The 18027-nt window shown below is 46.0% G+C and overlaps 1 protein-coding gene across 1 annotated transcript in view; it reads right to left on the bottom strand.

Moving 5' to 3' along the window:
• guca1b (guanylate cyclase activator 1B) overlaps positions 1-10421 on the bottom strand; it is a 34924-nt gene extending 24503 nt beyond the window's left edge. The window contains exons 1-3 of the mRNA XM_059950643.1: positions 10224-10421; positions 7466-7615; positions 7271-7385 (exon numbers count right to left, since the gene is read on the bottom strand). Coding sequence (XP_059806626.1) covers positions 7271-7385; positions 7466-7615; positions 10224-10421 — 463 coding nt within the window. The remainder of the gene's footprint in view (positions 1-7270; positions 7386-7465; positions 7616-10223) is intronic.
• Positions 10422-18027: the final 7606 nt, after the last annotated feature.

Here is an 18027-nt window from a genome sequence, read left to right as displayed (position 1 = left end):
TCAGTCCCTCTACACCGTATACTCCAGTCACCATCAGTCCCTCTACACCGTATACTCCAGTCACCATCAGTCCCTCTACACCATCTTCTCCAGTCACCATTAGTCCCTCTACACCGTATACTCCAGTCACCATCAGTCCCTCTACACCGTATACTCCAGTCACCATCAGTCCCTCTACACCGTCTTCTCCAGTCACCATCAGTCCCTCTACACCGTCTTCTCCAGTCACCATCAGTCCCTCTACACCATCTTCTCCAGTCACCATCAGTCCCTCTACACCATCTTCTCCAGTCACCATCAGTCCCTCTACACCGTCTTCTCCAGTCACCATCAGTCCCTCTACACCGTCTTCTCCAGTCACCATCAGTCCCTCTACACCATCTTCTCCAGTTACCATCAGTCCCTCTACACCGTATACTCCAGTCACCATCAGTCCCTCTGCACCATCTTCTCCTGTCACCATCAGTCCCTCTACACCGTCTTCTCCAGTTACCATCAGTCCCTCTACACCGTCTTCTCCAGTTACCATCAGTCCCTCTACACCGTATACTCCAGTTACCATCAGTCCCTCTACACCGTATACTCCAGTCACCATCAGTCCCTCTACACCGTATACTCCAGTCACCATCAGTCCCTCTACACCGTATACTCCAGTCACCATCAGTCCCTCTGCACCGTATACTCCAGTCACCATCAGTCCCTCTACACCATCTTCTCCAGTCACCATCAGTCCCTCTACACCGTATACTCCAGTCACCATCAGTCCCTCTACACCGTATACTCCAGTCACCATCAGTCCCTCTACACCGTATACTCCAGTCACCATCAGTCCCTCTACACCGTATACTCCAGTCACCATCAGTCCCTCTACACCGTATACTCCAGTCACCATCAGTCCCTCTACACCGTCTTCTCCAGTCACCATCAGTCCCTCTACACCGTCTTCTCCAGTCACCATCAGTCCCTCTACACCATCTTCTCCAGTCACCATCAGTCCCTCTACACCATCTTCTCCAGTCACCATCAGTCCCTCTACACCGTCTTCTCCAGTCACCATCAGTCCCTCTACACCGTCTTCTCCAGTCACCATCAGTCCCTCTACACCATCTTCTCCAGTTACCATCAGTCCCTCTACACCGTATACTCCAGTCACCATCAGTCCCTCTGCACCATCTTCTCCTGTCACCATCAGTCCCTCTACACCGTCTTCTCCAGTTACCATCAGTCCCTCTACACCGTCTTCTCCAGTTACCATCAGTCCCTCTACACCGTATACTCCAGTTACCATCAGTCCCTCTACACCGTATACTCCAGTCACCATCAGTCCCTCTACACCGTATACTCCAGTCACCATCAGTCCCTCTACACCGTATACTCCAGTCACCATCAGTCCCTCTGCACCGTATACTCCAGTCACCATCAGTCCCTCTACACCATCTTCTCCAGTCACCATCAGTCCCTCTACACCGTATACTCCAGTCACCATCAGTCCCTCTACACCGTATACTCCAGTCACCATCAGTCCCTCTACACCGTATACTCCAGTCACCATCAGTCCCTCTACACCGTATACTCCAGTCACCATCAGTCCCTCTACACCGTATACTCCAGTCACCATCAGTCCCTCTGCATCATCTTCTCCAGTTACCATCAGTCCCTCTACACCGTCTTCTCCAGTCACCATCAGTCCCTCTACACCGTATACTCCAGTCACCATCAGTCCCTCTACACCGTATACTCCAGTCACCATCAGTCCCTCTACACCGTATACTCCAGTCACCATCAGTCCCTCTGCATCATCTTCTCCAGTTACCATCAGTCCCTCTACACCGTCTTCTCCAGTCACCATCAGTCCATCTGCACCATCTTCTCCAGTCACCATCAGTCCCTCAGCACCATCTTCTCCAGTCACCATCAGTCCCTCTACACCGTATTCTCCAGTCACCATCAGTCCCTCTACACCATCTTCTCCAGTCACCATCAGTCCCTCTGCACCATCTTCTCCAGTCACCATCAGTCCCTCTACACCGTCTTCTCCAGTCACCATCAGTCCCTCTACACCGTATACTCCAGTCACCATCAGTCCCTCTACACCGTATACTCCAGTCACCATCAGTCCCTCTACACCATCTTCTCCAGTCACATTTAGCCCCACTGCACAGTGACATCCTCCAATCACCGTCTCTCTGCACAGTGACATCCTCCAATCACAGTCTCTCTGTACAATGTCATCCTCCAATCACAGTCCCTCTGTACAATGCCATCCTCCAATTACCATCAGGAACAGTGATTTCCCTTCTCCAATTCAGTTCTTGGACCAACCAGCACAACACTAATCACTTTCTCTTAAGACCATAAGGCCATGAGACATAAGAGCGGAATTAGGCTATTTGATTATTGAGTCCACTCTGCCATTCCATCTGGCTGACATATCATCCCTCTCACCCCAATGTCCTGCCTTCTCCCTGTAATCTTTGACACCCTGACTAATCAAGAACCCATCACCCTCTGCTTTAAATATACCCAGTGACTTGTCCCCCACAGCTGCCTGTGGCCATGAATTCCACTGACCCACCACCATCTGGCTAAAGACATTTTATGTTATTTAGAGATTCAGAGCGGAATAAGCCCTCCAGAACCTTTGCACCGCAGCTGTCAGTAACTCCGACGACCCCGGTTTAACCCTAACCTAATCACAGGACAATTTACAATGACAAATTAACCTTCCTGACGTGTCTTTGGACGGTGGGAGGAAACCGGAGCACCCGGTGAAAACCAATTTATTCCACCGGGAGGACGTACAGAGACTCCTTACAGAGGAGACCAGTACTAAACTCCGAATTCCGACTCCCCGAGCTGTAATAACGTCACGCTACCTGGCACCCATCTCTGTTCCTAAGGGACATCCTTCTGTTCTGAGGCTCTGCCCTCTGCTCCTAGACTCTCCCACCATAGGAAACATCCTCTTCACATGAACTCTATCGAGGCCCTTCAGTATTCAATAGGTTTCAATGAGATCCCCCCCCTCCATTCTTCTAAACTCCTGTGAGTTCAGGCGCAGAGCCATCAAACACTCCTCGTATGATAGGCCTTTCATTCCTGGGATATTCTGGTAAACACCCTCTGGACCCTCCAATGCAGCACAATCTTTCTCAGATAAGGAGCACAAAACTGCCCAGAAAAATACCATGGTCACTAATCTTTCAATCTCTTGAATGGTTTGAATAATCTTCTTTTATATATAATTCTGTGTAAGTTATGTTACTAATTTATGTTTTTCTTGAGAATATTATGTGTCTGATGGTTGGTGTCTGTGAATAAGTTTTGAATGGTGTCTGTGCACACATTTGTATCTATGCACATCGTTAAACTGGACTTGGCTCACTTGTAGCAAAGGGCTGCACGGTAGCATAGCGACAGGTGTACTGTCATTCACACCGGCAGTCGGGGTTCAAATCCTGCTGCTGCCTGTAAGGAGTTTGTCCAATCTCACCATGATTTCCTCTGGGCACCCCGGTTTCGAACGCGTTCCAAAGCCGTACTGATTATTTATTTATTTATTGAGATACAGCGTGGAATATGGTGCATCTGCCGGGCTCAGGCCTCAATCACCTTTATACCGGGGTCTGTGGGAGGAGCCACAGGAGCAGTCAGCAGGGGGCGTGACCAGACAGGTATATGTCGTTCACCACAATGTGTGTGTGTGTATGTGTGTGCATGTGTGTGTGTGTGTGTGTGTGTGTGTGTGTGTGTGCGTGTATGTGCATGTGTGTGTGCGTGTGTGTATGTGTGTGCGTGCGTGTATGTGTGTGTGCATGCGTGCATGTGCATGTGTGTGTGTGTGCATATATGTGTGTGCGTGCGTGTATGTGCGTGCATGTGCATGTGTGTGTGTGCATGTGTGTGTGCGTGTATGTGCGTGTGTGTGTGTGCGTGTTTGTGTGTGTGTGTGTGTGTGTGTGTGTGTGTGTGTGTGTGTGTGTGCACGTCATGAGTGATGAGGGCCACTGGCACCCTTGGGTGGGTGTGCTTGTTATTTGTGTGTCCAGAGGTGACCCATGAGTCTAATCTGGGCTGGGAAGTATCTCCCGCATGTGGGGCAAGTGTGTGAGGGCCCTGTGGTTGGGGGTGTCTGCTGCTCGTCCGACCGCTGTTGTTGTTTCCCTTGTGCTTCAGCATTGAGACTCTCTTCAGCTTTGGTGGTTCCTTTATTGAGAAGACTACACCAGGATGAGCGATTCTAGGCAGCATGTTCCCAAGAAGTGTGATTGATCTCAAGGGCCTTGAGCGAAGTCCTGAGCGTGTCCTTGAATTGTTTTCGCTGACCAGCACGAGAGCATTTCGCTGGGGACAGCTCCCTGAAGAATAACTGCTTGGGGATGCGATCATCTGACATCGTGACGACATGGCCTGCCCATCTGACTTGATGTTTCGTCAGCAATGTGGACATGTCTACTGCAGGCAGCACTTCCGTGTCAGGAATTCTGCCTTGCCAATCGATTTTCATGATCTTCCGTAGGGATGATGTGGAAGTGGTTCAGTCTACACGCATGTCCCATGTACACAGTCCACGTTTCACACGTGTAGAGGAGGCTGCGTAGGATGACAGTGCAGTAGGCTTTCAGCTGGCCTTCGGAGTAACTCCCTTTCACCCTTAGACAGTGCCGCATCGTCTCCCAATATTGGCACTGGCCTTGCTGGTCCTACAGCTGACCTAGCCATTGATGTGAGAGGGCGCTGCCAAGGTATGTGAACTTGTCAACTGCCCGGAGCTGCTGGCCGTTCTCTGAGATGGATGGCTCAACGTAGGGTTGATCTGGGGCTGCTCGCAGCACGACGTCCGTCTTCTTGGTGCTGATGGTGAGACCGAAGTTGTCACATGCAGTGGAAAATTTGTCGATAGTGTCCTGCATGTGGGACTCTGGGCTTGCATCGAGAGCACGGTTGTCAGTGAACAGGAACCATCTCTTTGACATCAGCGATGACGTGAAACCTGCACACATCCTGTATCTGAAGTGGATTCCAGGATACTGCCCCAGAATGCATCAGTCAACATCACACTGAATTTCATGCTGACAAGGATGGGCTCCAGCACACATCCCATTTATGAAAGCAACAGTACAGTCACCATCATCGGGCACACGGACTGACATCCCGTCATGAAACTGCTTGACCATGGTGATGAAACTTTACAATGGTCAGTCTGGTCAGTCTTTGGACTGTGGGAGGAAACCAGAGCACCTGGAGAAACGCACAGGAGCGCGGGGAGAACGTACACACTCCTTACAGGCTGCGGTGGGAATTGAATCTGGTTGCCTGTACTGTAAAGCGTTGTGCTAACCACTACACTACCGTGGTTAGTAGGTTATAACATGCTATGTTGGTGCCAGAGGCATTTCAACACCTGTGGGCTGCCCACAACACATACTTTGACTATTTGGTCATTGACACAAACAATGCAGTTCCCTGTGTGGTTCGATATTTCCATATACACGTGACAAGGTAATCGAGCTTCCTTAACCACAGGTCAGACCAACATCTCCCTGAGATCCCAACTCTGGCCACTAGGTGGCTGACCTGCTCCTATATCTCCATTCCTGCCTTTCCCCAGCTCGCTCAGCATTCCCAACTTTTCCAAACATTTTCTTTGCTCTAGGACAGTGTATGCTGTGAAAACCCCTGGGATTTAAGGACAACTGGTATCTTTAGACCACTTCCCTTCTCCCAGCCTCTGAGAAACATGATGGCGGGCCTTAAGATTTTAATGATGACTGCGTCCCATGAATTTAATTTTTTGTTGTACTTTAGATGTTCATTTAAGTATACTACTGTTTTAAAAACAATTAACTTAACTAGCCCATTCTTAAAACTTCAATGCGTAACTATCTTCAGAAATCGAGGAGAATAATTCACCTTCTTTTTAAAAGCCAACTCACGGTTAATTTTATTGTTATTTTATTCACCTCGTGAGTCCCTCTGCTGTTTTGGAATGTTTATGTGAAACAACAAAGTGGCATTGTAGAGGAATTAAAGAAAATGCCTGCAAACAAGGCACACAGCAATCAGCAGCATCTACATTCCCCGGGGACATCTTCTTGAACTAATGCACTCATTTCAATACATTCATTGGAACAATTCTCATCAGTTCATTTCTCAAATTAACTCTTTGGGGATCAGGACTAATTTGATACACAGCATGTGGTAGGTCGAGTGCGCTCGGGGGAAATAACTTGACCCCACACCAAGATCTCAACCAGTTGTGTTTAATCTATTTTTGGAACTGCTAGAGACAAACTGACTGAGACAGTTTGTAGAGTGTAGATCACAAATCACAGAGCATAGTGCAGATCACGGAGAGCAGAGTGTAGGGCATTGGGGGTAGGGCGTTGGGTGTAGATCGCGGACACGACAATGTATTCCAGGCACACACCACTCTGTGTAAAGGAAAACTTTCACCTCACACCTCCTTTCAACTCACCCCTTCTTACATTTAAGGGCATGCTCTCTGGTGTTGGGCATTTTAACCCTGGGACAAAACAGTTTGTCTGCTCATGGATTCCTTGGACAATCTATCAGGTTTTCCTTCAGCCCCTGCTATGCTAGAGAATACAGCTTGTCTGTCCAACCTCTCATTGCAGCTCAAACCCTCTAATTTAGGCAGCACCTGGTCTGCACTTTCTCCCAGCCTCGATGTCCTTCCTATAATCGGGTGTCCAGAACTGTATGCAATACTCCAGAGGCGACCTGACTGGAATTTTCTGAAGCTGCGACGTAACTTCCTGACTTATGAACTCGTTGCCTCGACTAATAAAAACCACCCTATCAATCTGCATAGTCACTCTCAGGGAACTGTGATCTGTGTTAAACATCGCATTGGTCCATAAGGCTGTAAGGTATAGGAGCAGAAATGTGCCATTTGGCCCCTCCAGTCTGTTCCACCATTTCATCATGGCTGATCCATTTTTCCCCTCAGTCTTCGCCCCAGTCTCTTGCCTTCTCCCCGTATCCCTTCATGCCCTGACCAATGACATTGGGTCTAATGCCATAGCAGGTCCACCGATGCCACAGAACAGGGGAGGGTGACTCCTCTCCTTCCCACTCATCCTGAGGCCTATTTTAGAGTCCTACAGCAGGGAAACAGACCCTTTGGCCCAACTGGCCCATGCTGACCAAGTTTCTAATCTAAGCTTGTCCCATTTGCCCATGTTTGTCCCCTGCTTCTCCAAGTTACAGAGCGACTGAGAACAAAACATACAGAGTGCTTACTTACCATCACCATTTTCATCCACTAATTGAAATATTCGATCTACAACTTCCTCAGGGGAGAGGAGAGGAGAACCGTCTTCCATTTCTTTACGACATGCCTTCTTTAGCCTGTAAATAGACTGCAACAGGAACAAGTGTCAGAATTCGGGAGTCAGCAGAGGATTGGTTCAGAGAAATAAGAAAGAGAGTGGTCACAGACCTCCACGATCTCCAGCAGCTCCGCCTTGTCAATGCACCCATTCCCATCTTTGTCGTAAACTTTGAAAGTCCACTTCAGTTTATGCTCGAGGTTACCCCTTAGAACCAGATTGAGGGCCGCAACATACTCCAGGAAATCAATGGTGTTGTCCTGAAGGAAATTAAAGGTGATTTGAAATCTCGATTACACACCTGAAAGTTCAGCACTCCCTCAATTCTATCCTGCTTTCCTAGAATTTAGTCTAAAGAGGGAGTTGTAAGGCATTGATCAGACAAAGCGGAGTATTGTGAGCAGTTTTGGGCCCTTTATCTAGGAAAGGATTTAATGGTATCGGAGAATGTTATGTTTTATAACTTCAAAACATCATATTAATTCAAGGAAACCCACAAGAATCTGGAAATGCAGGTCTAGTTTGTCTTTACAGTCAGCATGTGCTAGTGTGATGACAGGCAATTCGTGTAGTTTTACAAATAACCTATAATGAATTAGTTAAGCAAGCAAGAATGCTTCATCAACAAATTCAGTGCAAGATTACTCAAATATATCCTGACCACCTACCTTATGTTTTAAGGCAATTGGAGGAAAGTATAGGGGGGACGTTAGAGGTACGTTTTTTTTACACAGAGAGTGGTGGGTGTGTGGAACACGCTGCCTGGGACGCTGCAGAGGCAGGTACATTAGGAACATTTAAGAGAGGCTTTGATAGGCACCTGGGTGAAAGGAAAATTGGGGCTTATGTGGGAAGGAAGGGTTTGATTGATCACCGAGTAGTTTAAGAGATTAGCAAAACATCATAGGTCAAAGGGCCTGTATTGCTACAGTGTTATAGGTAAAGAAATTCCTCCTCACCTCTGTTGTAAAGGGACGTCCTATGTTGAGACTTTTGGTCCTCTGTCTGAGACGAACTTCTGAGTTTTATTGTTCTGTTCAATTGTCTATAGCTCTCATGTGATGCGGTAGTGCACAACGCTTTACAGTACCAGTGACCTGGGTTCAGTTGCCACTGCTGCCTGTAAGGAGTTAGTTTGTTCTCCCCGTGACTGCGTGGTGCTCTGGTTTCCTCCCACAGCAGGTTAATCAGTCATTGTAAGCCAGGGATAAATTGGGGATTGTTGGGAGGCATGGCTCAAAGGGCTATTCTGCAATGTATCTCGATAAATAATTTTGTAAACCACTGTGAGTACCCCCTCTATTTTGTAAACCACTGTGAGACTCAGACTCCGACGAATGGAGGTGTCAGCTGCCAAAAGCTCCCAGCAGGGAACGCATCAGAATGGAATTCAGAGTACAGTAACATGTTTGGACAGTTTCTCGCTGCTTTGTTTGTGTTGCTTGAAGGCAATTCTCCTTTTACATAAACACAACAGATCCTGCAGATGCTGGAAGTCCAGAGCAACACACACAAAGTGCTGGAGGAACTCACAGCATCGACGGAAGAGAGTGCAGAGTCGATGTTTGTCCCCCTGCAGAGATACCGTCCGACCTGCTGATTCTGCTACTGAGGGTTGTATGCAACTTGGTAGCCGGCTCTATTCACAATAACCCTCTCTACGTCTGCTCACGCAGGACAATGGGCAGACACCCTGCCGATAACACAGCAGAGTCCAGCAATGACCAGCGTCAGAAAAGAACAGCTCCAATTATCCATGGAGACGAATAAACAGTCAACGTTTTCAGCCAAGACTCATGAAAAGTCAGCCGTTCATTCCTCTCCACAGACACTGCCTGACTTGCTGAGTTCCTCCAGCATGTTCTTATTTTATTGAGAAATAGTGCAGAACAGACCTTTCCGTCACTTTGAGCCGTTTCCGCCCAGCGACTCCTGATTTAACCCGAGCCTGATGACAGGACAATGTACAATGACCAATTAAACTACCAACCGGATTGTGGGAGGAAATCGGGGCAGCTGGAGGAGAATGCGGTCACAGGGAGAATGTACAAATTCCTTACAGGGAGCAGCAGGATGTCCTTCCGATGTGTTTCTCCAGCATCTGCAGATTCTCTTATGTTTTTAGATATCTAGACCTGATTTGATGACATTCACATAACCGAGCTCCCCCACCAACAACATCCTGGGGTCTCCAGCTTGCTGTATCAGCCGCATAAGGTTGGGTGTGAATGATTCCCCCCCTGACTTCCCAATGCCTTCCTGCCATCTACAAATAGTGCTAGGTATGTTTTGGGCCAAAACGCTTCCTTACTCAACCCCCACCCACCCACCTTGCCCCTCACCTGACTTCACCTATCACCTGCCAACATGTACACCTTCTTATTCTGGCCTCACCCCCCCCCCCAACTTCCTTTCCAGTCTCAACAAAGCACCTTGGCCAGAAACTGTTTATTCCCCACAATAGGTGCTGCTTGACCTGCTGAGTTTTACTACTTTTTGGTGAGGGCACAAATTTGTTGACAGTTCGGACTGAGACCGTTCATCAGGACTCACTGTAGCGTGACTGTGTTCTTGCCCCCTCTCTTTCACTTTCACCGCCTCTTCGGGGCGGGTGGGAACGGGGTCTGCTTTGCTGTTGCTGTAGTTCTGTCTGTCATTGTGGGCATGCGATATTGGAGTGGAGATGCTTGCAGGCTGCCCCCAGCACATCCTCAGCTGTGCCAATTGTTAGCGCAAACAATGCATTTCACTGTACGTTTTGAAGTACATGTGGTATGTAAATCTGAATTGGACACCACAATTAAGCATCCCTGCCTCGCCCTGAGATCTGTACCCTGTCCCCTCTGGACCAGCTGAGAATGAACTCACCCCGTTCTTGTCGAATGCCCGGAACATATTCTCGATGTATTCTGCTGCCTCGTCGTTGTCCAGGACTCCAAAAAAGCGCTTGAACTCGTGAAAGAAGAGAGTCCCACTGGGGCACTCGGTGACAAACTTCTTATACCAGTTTTGGAGCTCCGCCACGCCGATTTCCCCTTCGCTCCCGGTGCTCTCCGCCTGTCCCATGGCGTTAGGGGGAGGGTGCAGAGGGAACCCCAACTACAAGCAGCCCGTCTGACAGAGGACAGAGGTGGGAAACAGCCCTGGCCCTTGCCTCTGGTTGGATGTCCCCAGCCCTCGAGTTGCTTGGTCCCTTCCTGCCCCTGGTTACAGTGAGGATAGCAGCTCTCCCTCTGCTGGGACGGTGTTGACAGGCAGCCCTGCCCAGTCTTCAGTGCCAGACCTACCAGCCACCCTGGACTATTATCAGACAGCAACTCATAGTTCTTGTTAATTCAAGGTGTCAGATCTCCTCAAATACCTGCTTAACCTCTGCTAAGTTTATTAGGAGCTTTTCGGTAACCCTCTCTGCACACCTGCTGACCTTGAACCAGAATATATCTTCAGCCTTGGATCAGCTTATAGTTATATGCACCTAGGCAAAATGAAATTGCCTCTTCGTGTTAATTCAAATTCAAAGTCAAGTTTATTTTCAGCTACGTAAGTCCACCCTCCAAGAGGACCACAGCCTTGTGATGGTTTGGAGACTGGTGTGCCAGAGAATTACACTGGAGTCAGGGCTTTATGATTTGGCTCTTGGTAGGGTCAGTCCTGCCAAACAGGTGAAAGGGTAGAGGCCAGGCTAGGAGCTGTCCACCGGTCCTCCAGGTTTGGGGATTCAGCTCAGGGCTAACGACCCTGACTGGTAAAACAAACCTGTTACAGACACAGCGATGGAGAACCCTTCTACATCTGTGTGAGATGGTGTTCCTACCAAGACCGAGGCAGACAGAGACGCAGGGCATTCATTGCTGGTCTAAACGCTAGCGGTGTAACGGGCAGTAAGAAAGCACGTGCGCAGATGTATTGAAAACCTTAACTGTAACAGTAGCACAGGCATGTAGAATCCAACTCTCAGCAAAAACGAGAAAAACATATATATTAAATTATACAAAGTTTTTACAAGTAAAGGTGTTGAACAAAAAGAACACAACAAAGTTCATTTTAGTGCGAGGTGGAAATAGTGTTGTGAACTTGTAGTGGTGATTAGGGTTCAAGCTCCAAGTTAATTTCTCACATTGAAACATACAGTTTGTGTTAACAACCAACACACCCAGCTACGTGCTGAGGGCAGCCCACAAGTTTCGAGCCACACCACCCAGCAATCCCGGATTTAACCCTAACCAAATCACGGGACAATGTACAATGACTAATTAACCTACCAAGCAGTGCCTCTTTGGACTGTGGGAGGAAACTAGAGCAACCGGAGGAATCACACTCTGTTGTGTATTTAATTTTTCAATAATGCTTGAGTAAACATTGAATGTGTGCCTTCAGGCTCTTGTACCTCCCTCCATCCCACAGTTATAAGACCATTGAAAAGTTCAAAGTACAGGTATGTCACCATAAAACTAAATTCGTAATATTTGGAAAACGTGTACCAAGCTCATATAGTAAACTTAGAATAAATGATGTTGAAATTGATAAGGTATCTGAAACAAATTTTTTAGAAGTGGTAATAGATAGTAAATTAAGCTTGAAGCCACATATAAATTATGTCAAAGCAAAAATGTCAAAATCTATTGCAATACTGTACAAAGTGCAAGATTTCTTAAATCAGGAATCTCTGTATACATTATACTGTTCACTTATAGTCCCATACGTGACTAATGTGTAGAGGTAGGGGGAAATACAAACAAAACAAATACAAACTCGATTTCTCTACTCCAAAAGAAAGTTATACGAATTGTAAATAAGATTAGTTATTATGAGCCAACCAATCCACTATTTATTCAACTAAACACTTTAAAATTCAGAGATTTTGTAGATTCTAAAATAATACAAATTACATCTAAAGTAAAAAATGGACGGTTACCACAAAGTATCCAAAGTGGTTTAAAATGAGAGAAAGTCAGCTTGATTTGAGGGGAACGTGTATATTTCAAAATCAAACGATAAGAACAAATGTAAAAAATCATTGTATTTCAGCCAGAGGGGTGAATCTATGGAACAGTTGTAGTCAGAATTTAAAAACATGCACCACACTTAACAAGCTTAAAAAATTATTAAAAATTATTTAATGAACAAATATAAAACACATGATTTAAAATGAATTGGAGTAATGAAAATAAATGATATTTGGAAATGGATTTTGTGTTAAAAGATTATAAAACTTTTTGTTTTTGATGTGATAATTGATGCCAAATATGTTGTTGTATAAGTCAGAGGGGTAGGCGTAATAAGCTGTAGCTTCAGCCTACACCCTTCCGGTCTGTTTTAAAGAATATCTATGTTTTTTGTTGTAATTTTGTCTTATGAAATTATTGTTATGAAAACATCATTGTAAATTATGCTTTTTGTTACATTTGTACTGACCAAAATATATTAAATTAATTCATTTCATTCATTCATATACAACCCTGAAATTTACTTCCTTGTGGGCATACTCAATAAATCCATAATTGAATTATTAAAAGACCACACCACCTTGAGCATTCAACCAGTGTGCAAAAGAACAGTTCCCTAGTACAATAAGATGGACTCTTAACCACACAATCTACTTCACCTCACTGTCGCCCTGCACTGCACTTTTTCTGTAGCTGTAACACTTAATTCTGTATTCTGTTATTTCCCTTACCTGTGTGATGAATTGAGCTGAATGAATGGTATATAAAACAAGTTTTTCACTGCATCTCAGTACTATAGTAAACCAATTTACCAAATAATTACTGAGATAATTGATCGTTCTGATAACTGTCAATAAATATTTCATGTATATTCCCCTTAAGTGTAGTTCTAGAAAACTGCATGCAGAAATTAAGAGAGAACTTTGGCAGGAAGTGCTCCTAAACCAAGGACATATTAAGCAGCAGATACAAAGCGCCATTCCTTGAACCTTTCCAAAGTCCCTTTATCCTTCACAGAATCAACATCTGAAAGCTTCAGGGATTTGCACCATTACAGGAACCTGAAGACACACACTCAATGATTCAGGAACAGCTTCTTCCCCTTGACCATCAGATTTCTGGACGGAAAATGAGCCCATTGTAACACCATGGGAAAGGTTTCGCCATTAATGTAATGGTCTTTCTGTAGCAGCAGTGTTTGGGTTATGGTGAGGGTTAACGGGAGCTTTGGAATGTGAGCTGTCCAATGAGGGGAGTGTTTTTCCTTGCTGTGTGCCTGAGACTGAGGTGATCAGGGTCATTTGTTTGGTGGACGAAGAGAGAAGATGCCAGAAAGGAGAGGTCATAGACACCAGAAAGGAGTGGAGTTGGTGTGGGGCTGGGAGTCAATGAAGACCGGGGAAATCGATGGAGGATCGGAGAAATGGAAACCGTCAGCTCCAATATGTGCACATTAGACAGTTTCATTCAAATGGGGCCCTTTTCTTTTTGTTTTACTCCACTCACCCTTTAGTCAAATTAAGAATTATAAAGCTAAATCGTTTAATTGCTTATGGTGTATTGTCTGTTATTTCATGGTACCGATCTGTAACAGGATAACACATCACGCAGCATCCACACAAACAGGAGGTTTTGCATCTCAATCTCTCACGTTCAGTGGGGCCAGAGATTGTCTTCCCTACATTTATGCAGCTGACAGAAACTGAGGGTTACACCATGAAAGTACTTCATTATTCCTTTCTCTTTGCAATAGATTGTGGGTGTCAGGGTGGAGATACGTCTCTACCAAAGGAGGTGTAAGGTGCTCCTTCCCCCCGCTAGCCTGCAGGTCACCTTGGGCAAGGTTTAGCACCTGCTTAACCCCTGAATAGGGTCACGTGAAGCCATGGGAGCAGGTGGTGGATGGTCGTATGAGCAGCCGGTGCAGATCACAAGTCCTGGTTATGTGACCACTGGCACCAGGCAGACAATCTCTGGGGTCACCCGTCTTGTAAAGACACTGCCCAGAAGGCAATGACAAACTACTTTTGTAGAAAAATTTGCCAAGAACAATCATGGTCATGGATAGACCATGATCGCCCAAGTCAAACAACACACGTCATAACGAGCTAACGATTTTGTAATTTAATTCTTTGCACTGCACTTCTTAATATATCAAAATAAATGTTAGTCTTTCACTGTACTGCTGCTGTATACTTTGATAATAAATGTCCATGAACTTTGAATTTCGAAAGCATTACATTTCACATCATATGTGACAATGACAACATACCCGATCCTGATTCTGGCACAGAATGGGACGCCATCAGATCAGTGTAAACACTGACAAAGCCCTGCATCATATGACTACAAGTACTGAAGGTATTTTTAGACCATAAGACAACAAGAGATAGGAGCAGAATTAGGCCATGTGGCCCATCAAGTCTGCTCTGCCATTCCCACATCGCTGATTATTTAACCTCTCAACCCCATTCTCCTGCCTTCTCTCCATGACCCTTGATAACCCTTACTAATCAAGAACTTATCAACCTCTTTTCTAAGTATACCCAATGACTTGGCCTCCACAGCTGCCTGTGGCAAAGAATTTCACAGATCCACCACCCTCTGGCTAAAGAAATTCCTCCTCATCTCTGTTCTAAATGGATGTCCCTCTATTCTGAGGCTGAGCCCTCTGGTCTGAGGCTACCCCACTATAGCAAACACCCTCTCTATCTGGGCCTTTCACTTTTCTTTCCCCTTTTTCGAGAATTTACATTTTGCCTTCAGACAGTGGGCGTGTTTCTACAGAATACACAGCAGAATATTAGTTCCAAACACAAGAGATTCTGCAGATGCTGGAAATCCAGAGCAAAGCACACAAATGGAGGAACTGAACTCAAGCCGGCATTAGTTTTCTGTTCTGCTCAATGATTACTGTCATAATCAGCAATAAGAAGATCAGGGATTTTCATAGAGCGTTATCAGTGTCAGAGTGAGAAAGAGATTTAACTTTGCAGTTACACATGGGTCTTCTGGCATTTTCTAGTGTACAGAATACTAACCAGTTACCACTAACTTTCAGCTTGTTCCAATTGACATGAACATTAATGTTTCTCATTTTCACCCGCCACCACACACGGGTCTGCTTTCGTCACTTACACAATCTGTCACTCACAGTTCATCCAAGGCCCCTTCCTAATGTCTAGTGCAGTTCTTCATCTACCTGTCAGAGCACGTCTGTACGGGGCGCTGTCACAGGAAACCAGCATCCATCATCAGGCCACGCTGTTGTCTCACTGCTGTGTCAGGAAGAAGGTACAGGAGCCTCAGGACCTGCACCACCAGGCTCAGGAACAGCTACCACCCCTCGACCATCAGGCTCTTGAACCAAAGGGAATACCTTCATTCACCCCCAACACTGAACTGATTCCACAACCTATGGACTCACTTTCAAGGACTCTATTGAGATACAGACCAGAATAGGCTCTTTCAGCCTTTCCAGCTGCTCCACCTAGCAACTCCCGATTCAATCCTAATCACGGGACAATTTACAATGACCAGTTAACCTACCAATCAGTATGTCTTTGGATAGTGGGAGGAGACCGGAGCACCCGGAGGAAACCCACATGGTCACAGGGAGAATGTACAAGCTCAGTAATTCAATTTCAATTTAATGTCAGAGAATGTATGAGGTATGAAATCCTTACCCTTCACAGACATCCACCAAACAGAGAGAATCCCTTTCCAAAGAATGAATGGCAGAAAAACATTAGAACCCCAAAGCCCCTCCTCCCCCTCCCATACATAGGCAGCAGCAAAAGCATCAACCCTCCCCCTCCTCTCCCCCCACTTCTGGCCAAAAACATCAGCCCCCCCCCCCACCATGCAATCAATAGCAAGCCCCCAGAGATATGATCGAGAGTCCATCACAACACTTTGACATCTCTCTCTTTCTCTCATCAGGTGATGGGTGGAAGAGGTAAAGGGCTGAAGATGAAGGAGTCTGGTAGGAGAGGACAGTGGACCGTGGGAGAAAGGGAAGGAGGAGGGGAACCAGAGGGAGGTGACGGGCAGATAAGGAGAAGAGAAGATGTAAGAGGGGAGCAAGAATGGGGAATGGAAAAAGGTGAGAAGATGGAGAGGGGAGAAGTTACTGGGAGTTTGAGTCTGGGTGAGCACCTGGTCAAAGAGCTGGAGAATAGCAGAGACCACAAGGGAGAGCAGTGAGAAAGAGTCTCACTGAAACCCCATTAGAGACCTAAGTGTCTTCAGGATAGGAATCGGATTCTTGAAGAGGCCTCTTGTGTGCTAAAATGAGTTTTTAACCTCATGATCTACCTGTTTGTGGCCTTTGCACTTTATTGTCTACCTGCACTGCACTCTCTCTGTAACACTTTATTCTGCATTCTGTTATTGTTTTACCATGTTCTACCTCAATGCACTGTGTAATGATCTGATCTGTTGATCTGTATGAACAGTATGAAAGACAAGTTTTTCACTGTATCTCAGTACCTCTGACAATAATAAACTAATTCCAATACCAATAAATGTTTCATTGGTGGTGTGACAAATAGCCTAATTTAGTTCCTTACTGTGACTCTTCTTACGTACGAGGTGCTTGTAACCTGGAGAGCCCTGGACACACTCGCTAGACTTGCAGATGGTACCATTTTGGGGTGGGAGATGGGAGGGATAAGATCGTCAGTACAGAGAAGAATTGCATTAATTTACACGAGCACCTTATACAGAACTGGCAAAATAATTGGCCACTGGGGTTGAATTCAATTTCACATGACGCTGTAAGTTTCTGTGTTGAGAATAGGAGGGTCCCTTGTTGCATGGATATTGCGGGTCTCAGAGTGGGATGGATGGATGCATGTTAGCAAGTCTGCTGAGAAAACGAACCAAGCACAGGACGTTATCTTGGGATGGACAGAACTGAAAAGGAAGGAAATGTTGTTAAAGCTGCTTTGAAGCTTCGTGAGACCACTTTAGAAGTTTTGTTTAAACTTCAGGTCTCTATATTGTAAAAGGAGAGAGTGCTGAGAAGATTCACCAGGATGAGAGAAAATGTGAAGGTGGACATATCAGAACAGGATGAACAGATCGAGCCTCTTTCCTCATAAGAGAAATCTTACGCCTGACCAAAGGGCTTTGACCTGAACCTTTAACTCTGACGCAGCCTAACCTGTAGATTTTCAGCATTTCCTGCTTTTCATTTGAGATTTCCACTGTTTTCTCTTTCCAGACTTGACTCAGTGGCGTTGTTAATCATTGAAAGCGCCAGAGCTGTGCTGAGCCGTGATACGAAGGCAGTGGGCTGTGATACGGGGTTGGCTTTGTTTGAAATCAGGAAAAGCAGAGGAAGTCACGGTGGGAATGATCAGTAGAATCACGGGATATCACCTCTACTCAGGTCAGAGAGTAGTGGGGAAATGTAAAGGACATATTGGAAAATTTTGTTATGTAATTTCGACAATTCGAGCAAATTTCTACAAATGCACTGTGGAGAATCAGAATCAGAATCAGGTTTATCATCACCGGCATGTGTCCTGAAATGTGTTAACTTCACAGCAGCAGTTCGATGCGAAACATACTGACTGGTTCCATCACCACATGGTGTGGAGGCTCTAACGTGCGGGATCACAAGCGGCTGAAGAAGGTTGTCGATTCAGCCAACTCCATCGCTGATTCCCCGCCATTGACGACTTCTTCAACAGGTGGTGTCTCAAGAAGGCAGCACCCAT

Source organism: Hypanus sabinus, chromosome 25 (assembly GCF_030144855.1).
Source record: "Hypanus sabinus isolate sHypSab1 chromosome 25, sHypSab1.hap1, whole genome shotgun sequence".
Lineage (NCBI taxonomy): Eukaryota > Metazoa > Chordata > Chondrichthyes > Myliobatiformes > Dasyatidae > Hypanus > Hypanus sabinus.
This window is presented reverse-complemented; position numbering and strand designations above follow the sequence as displayed.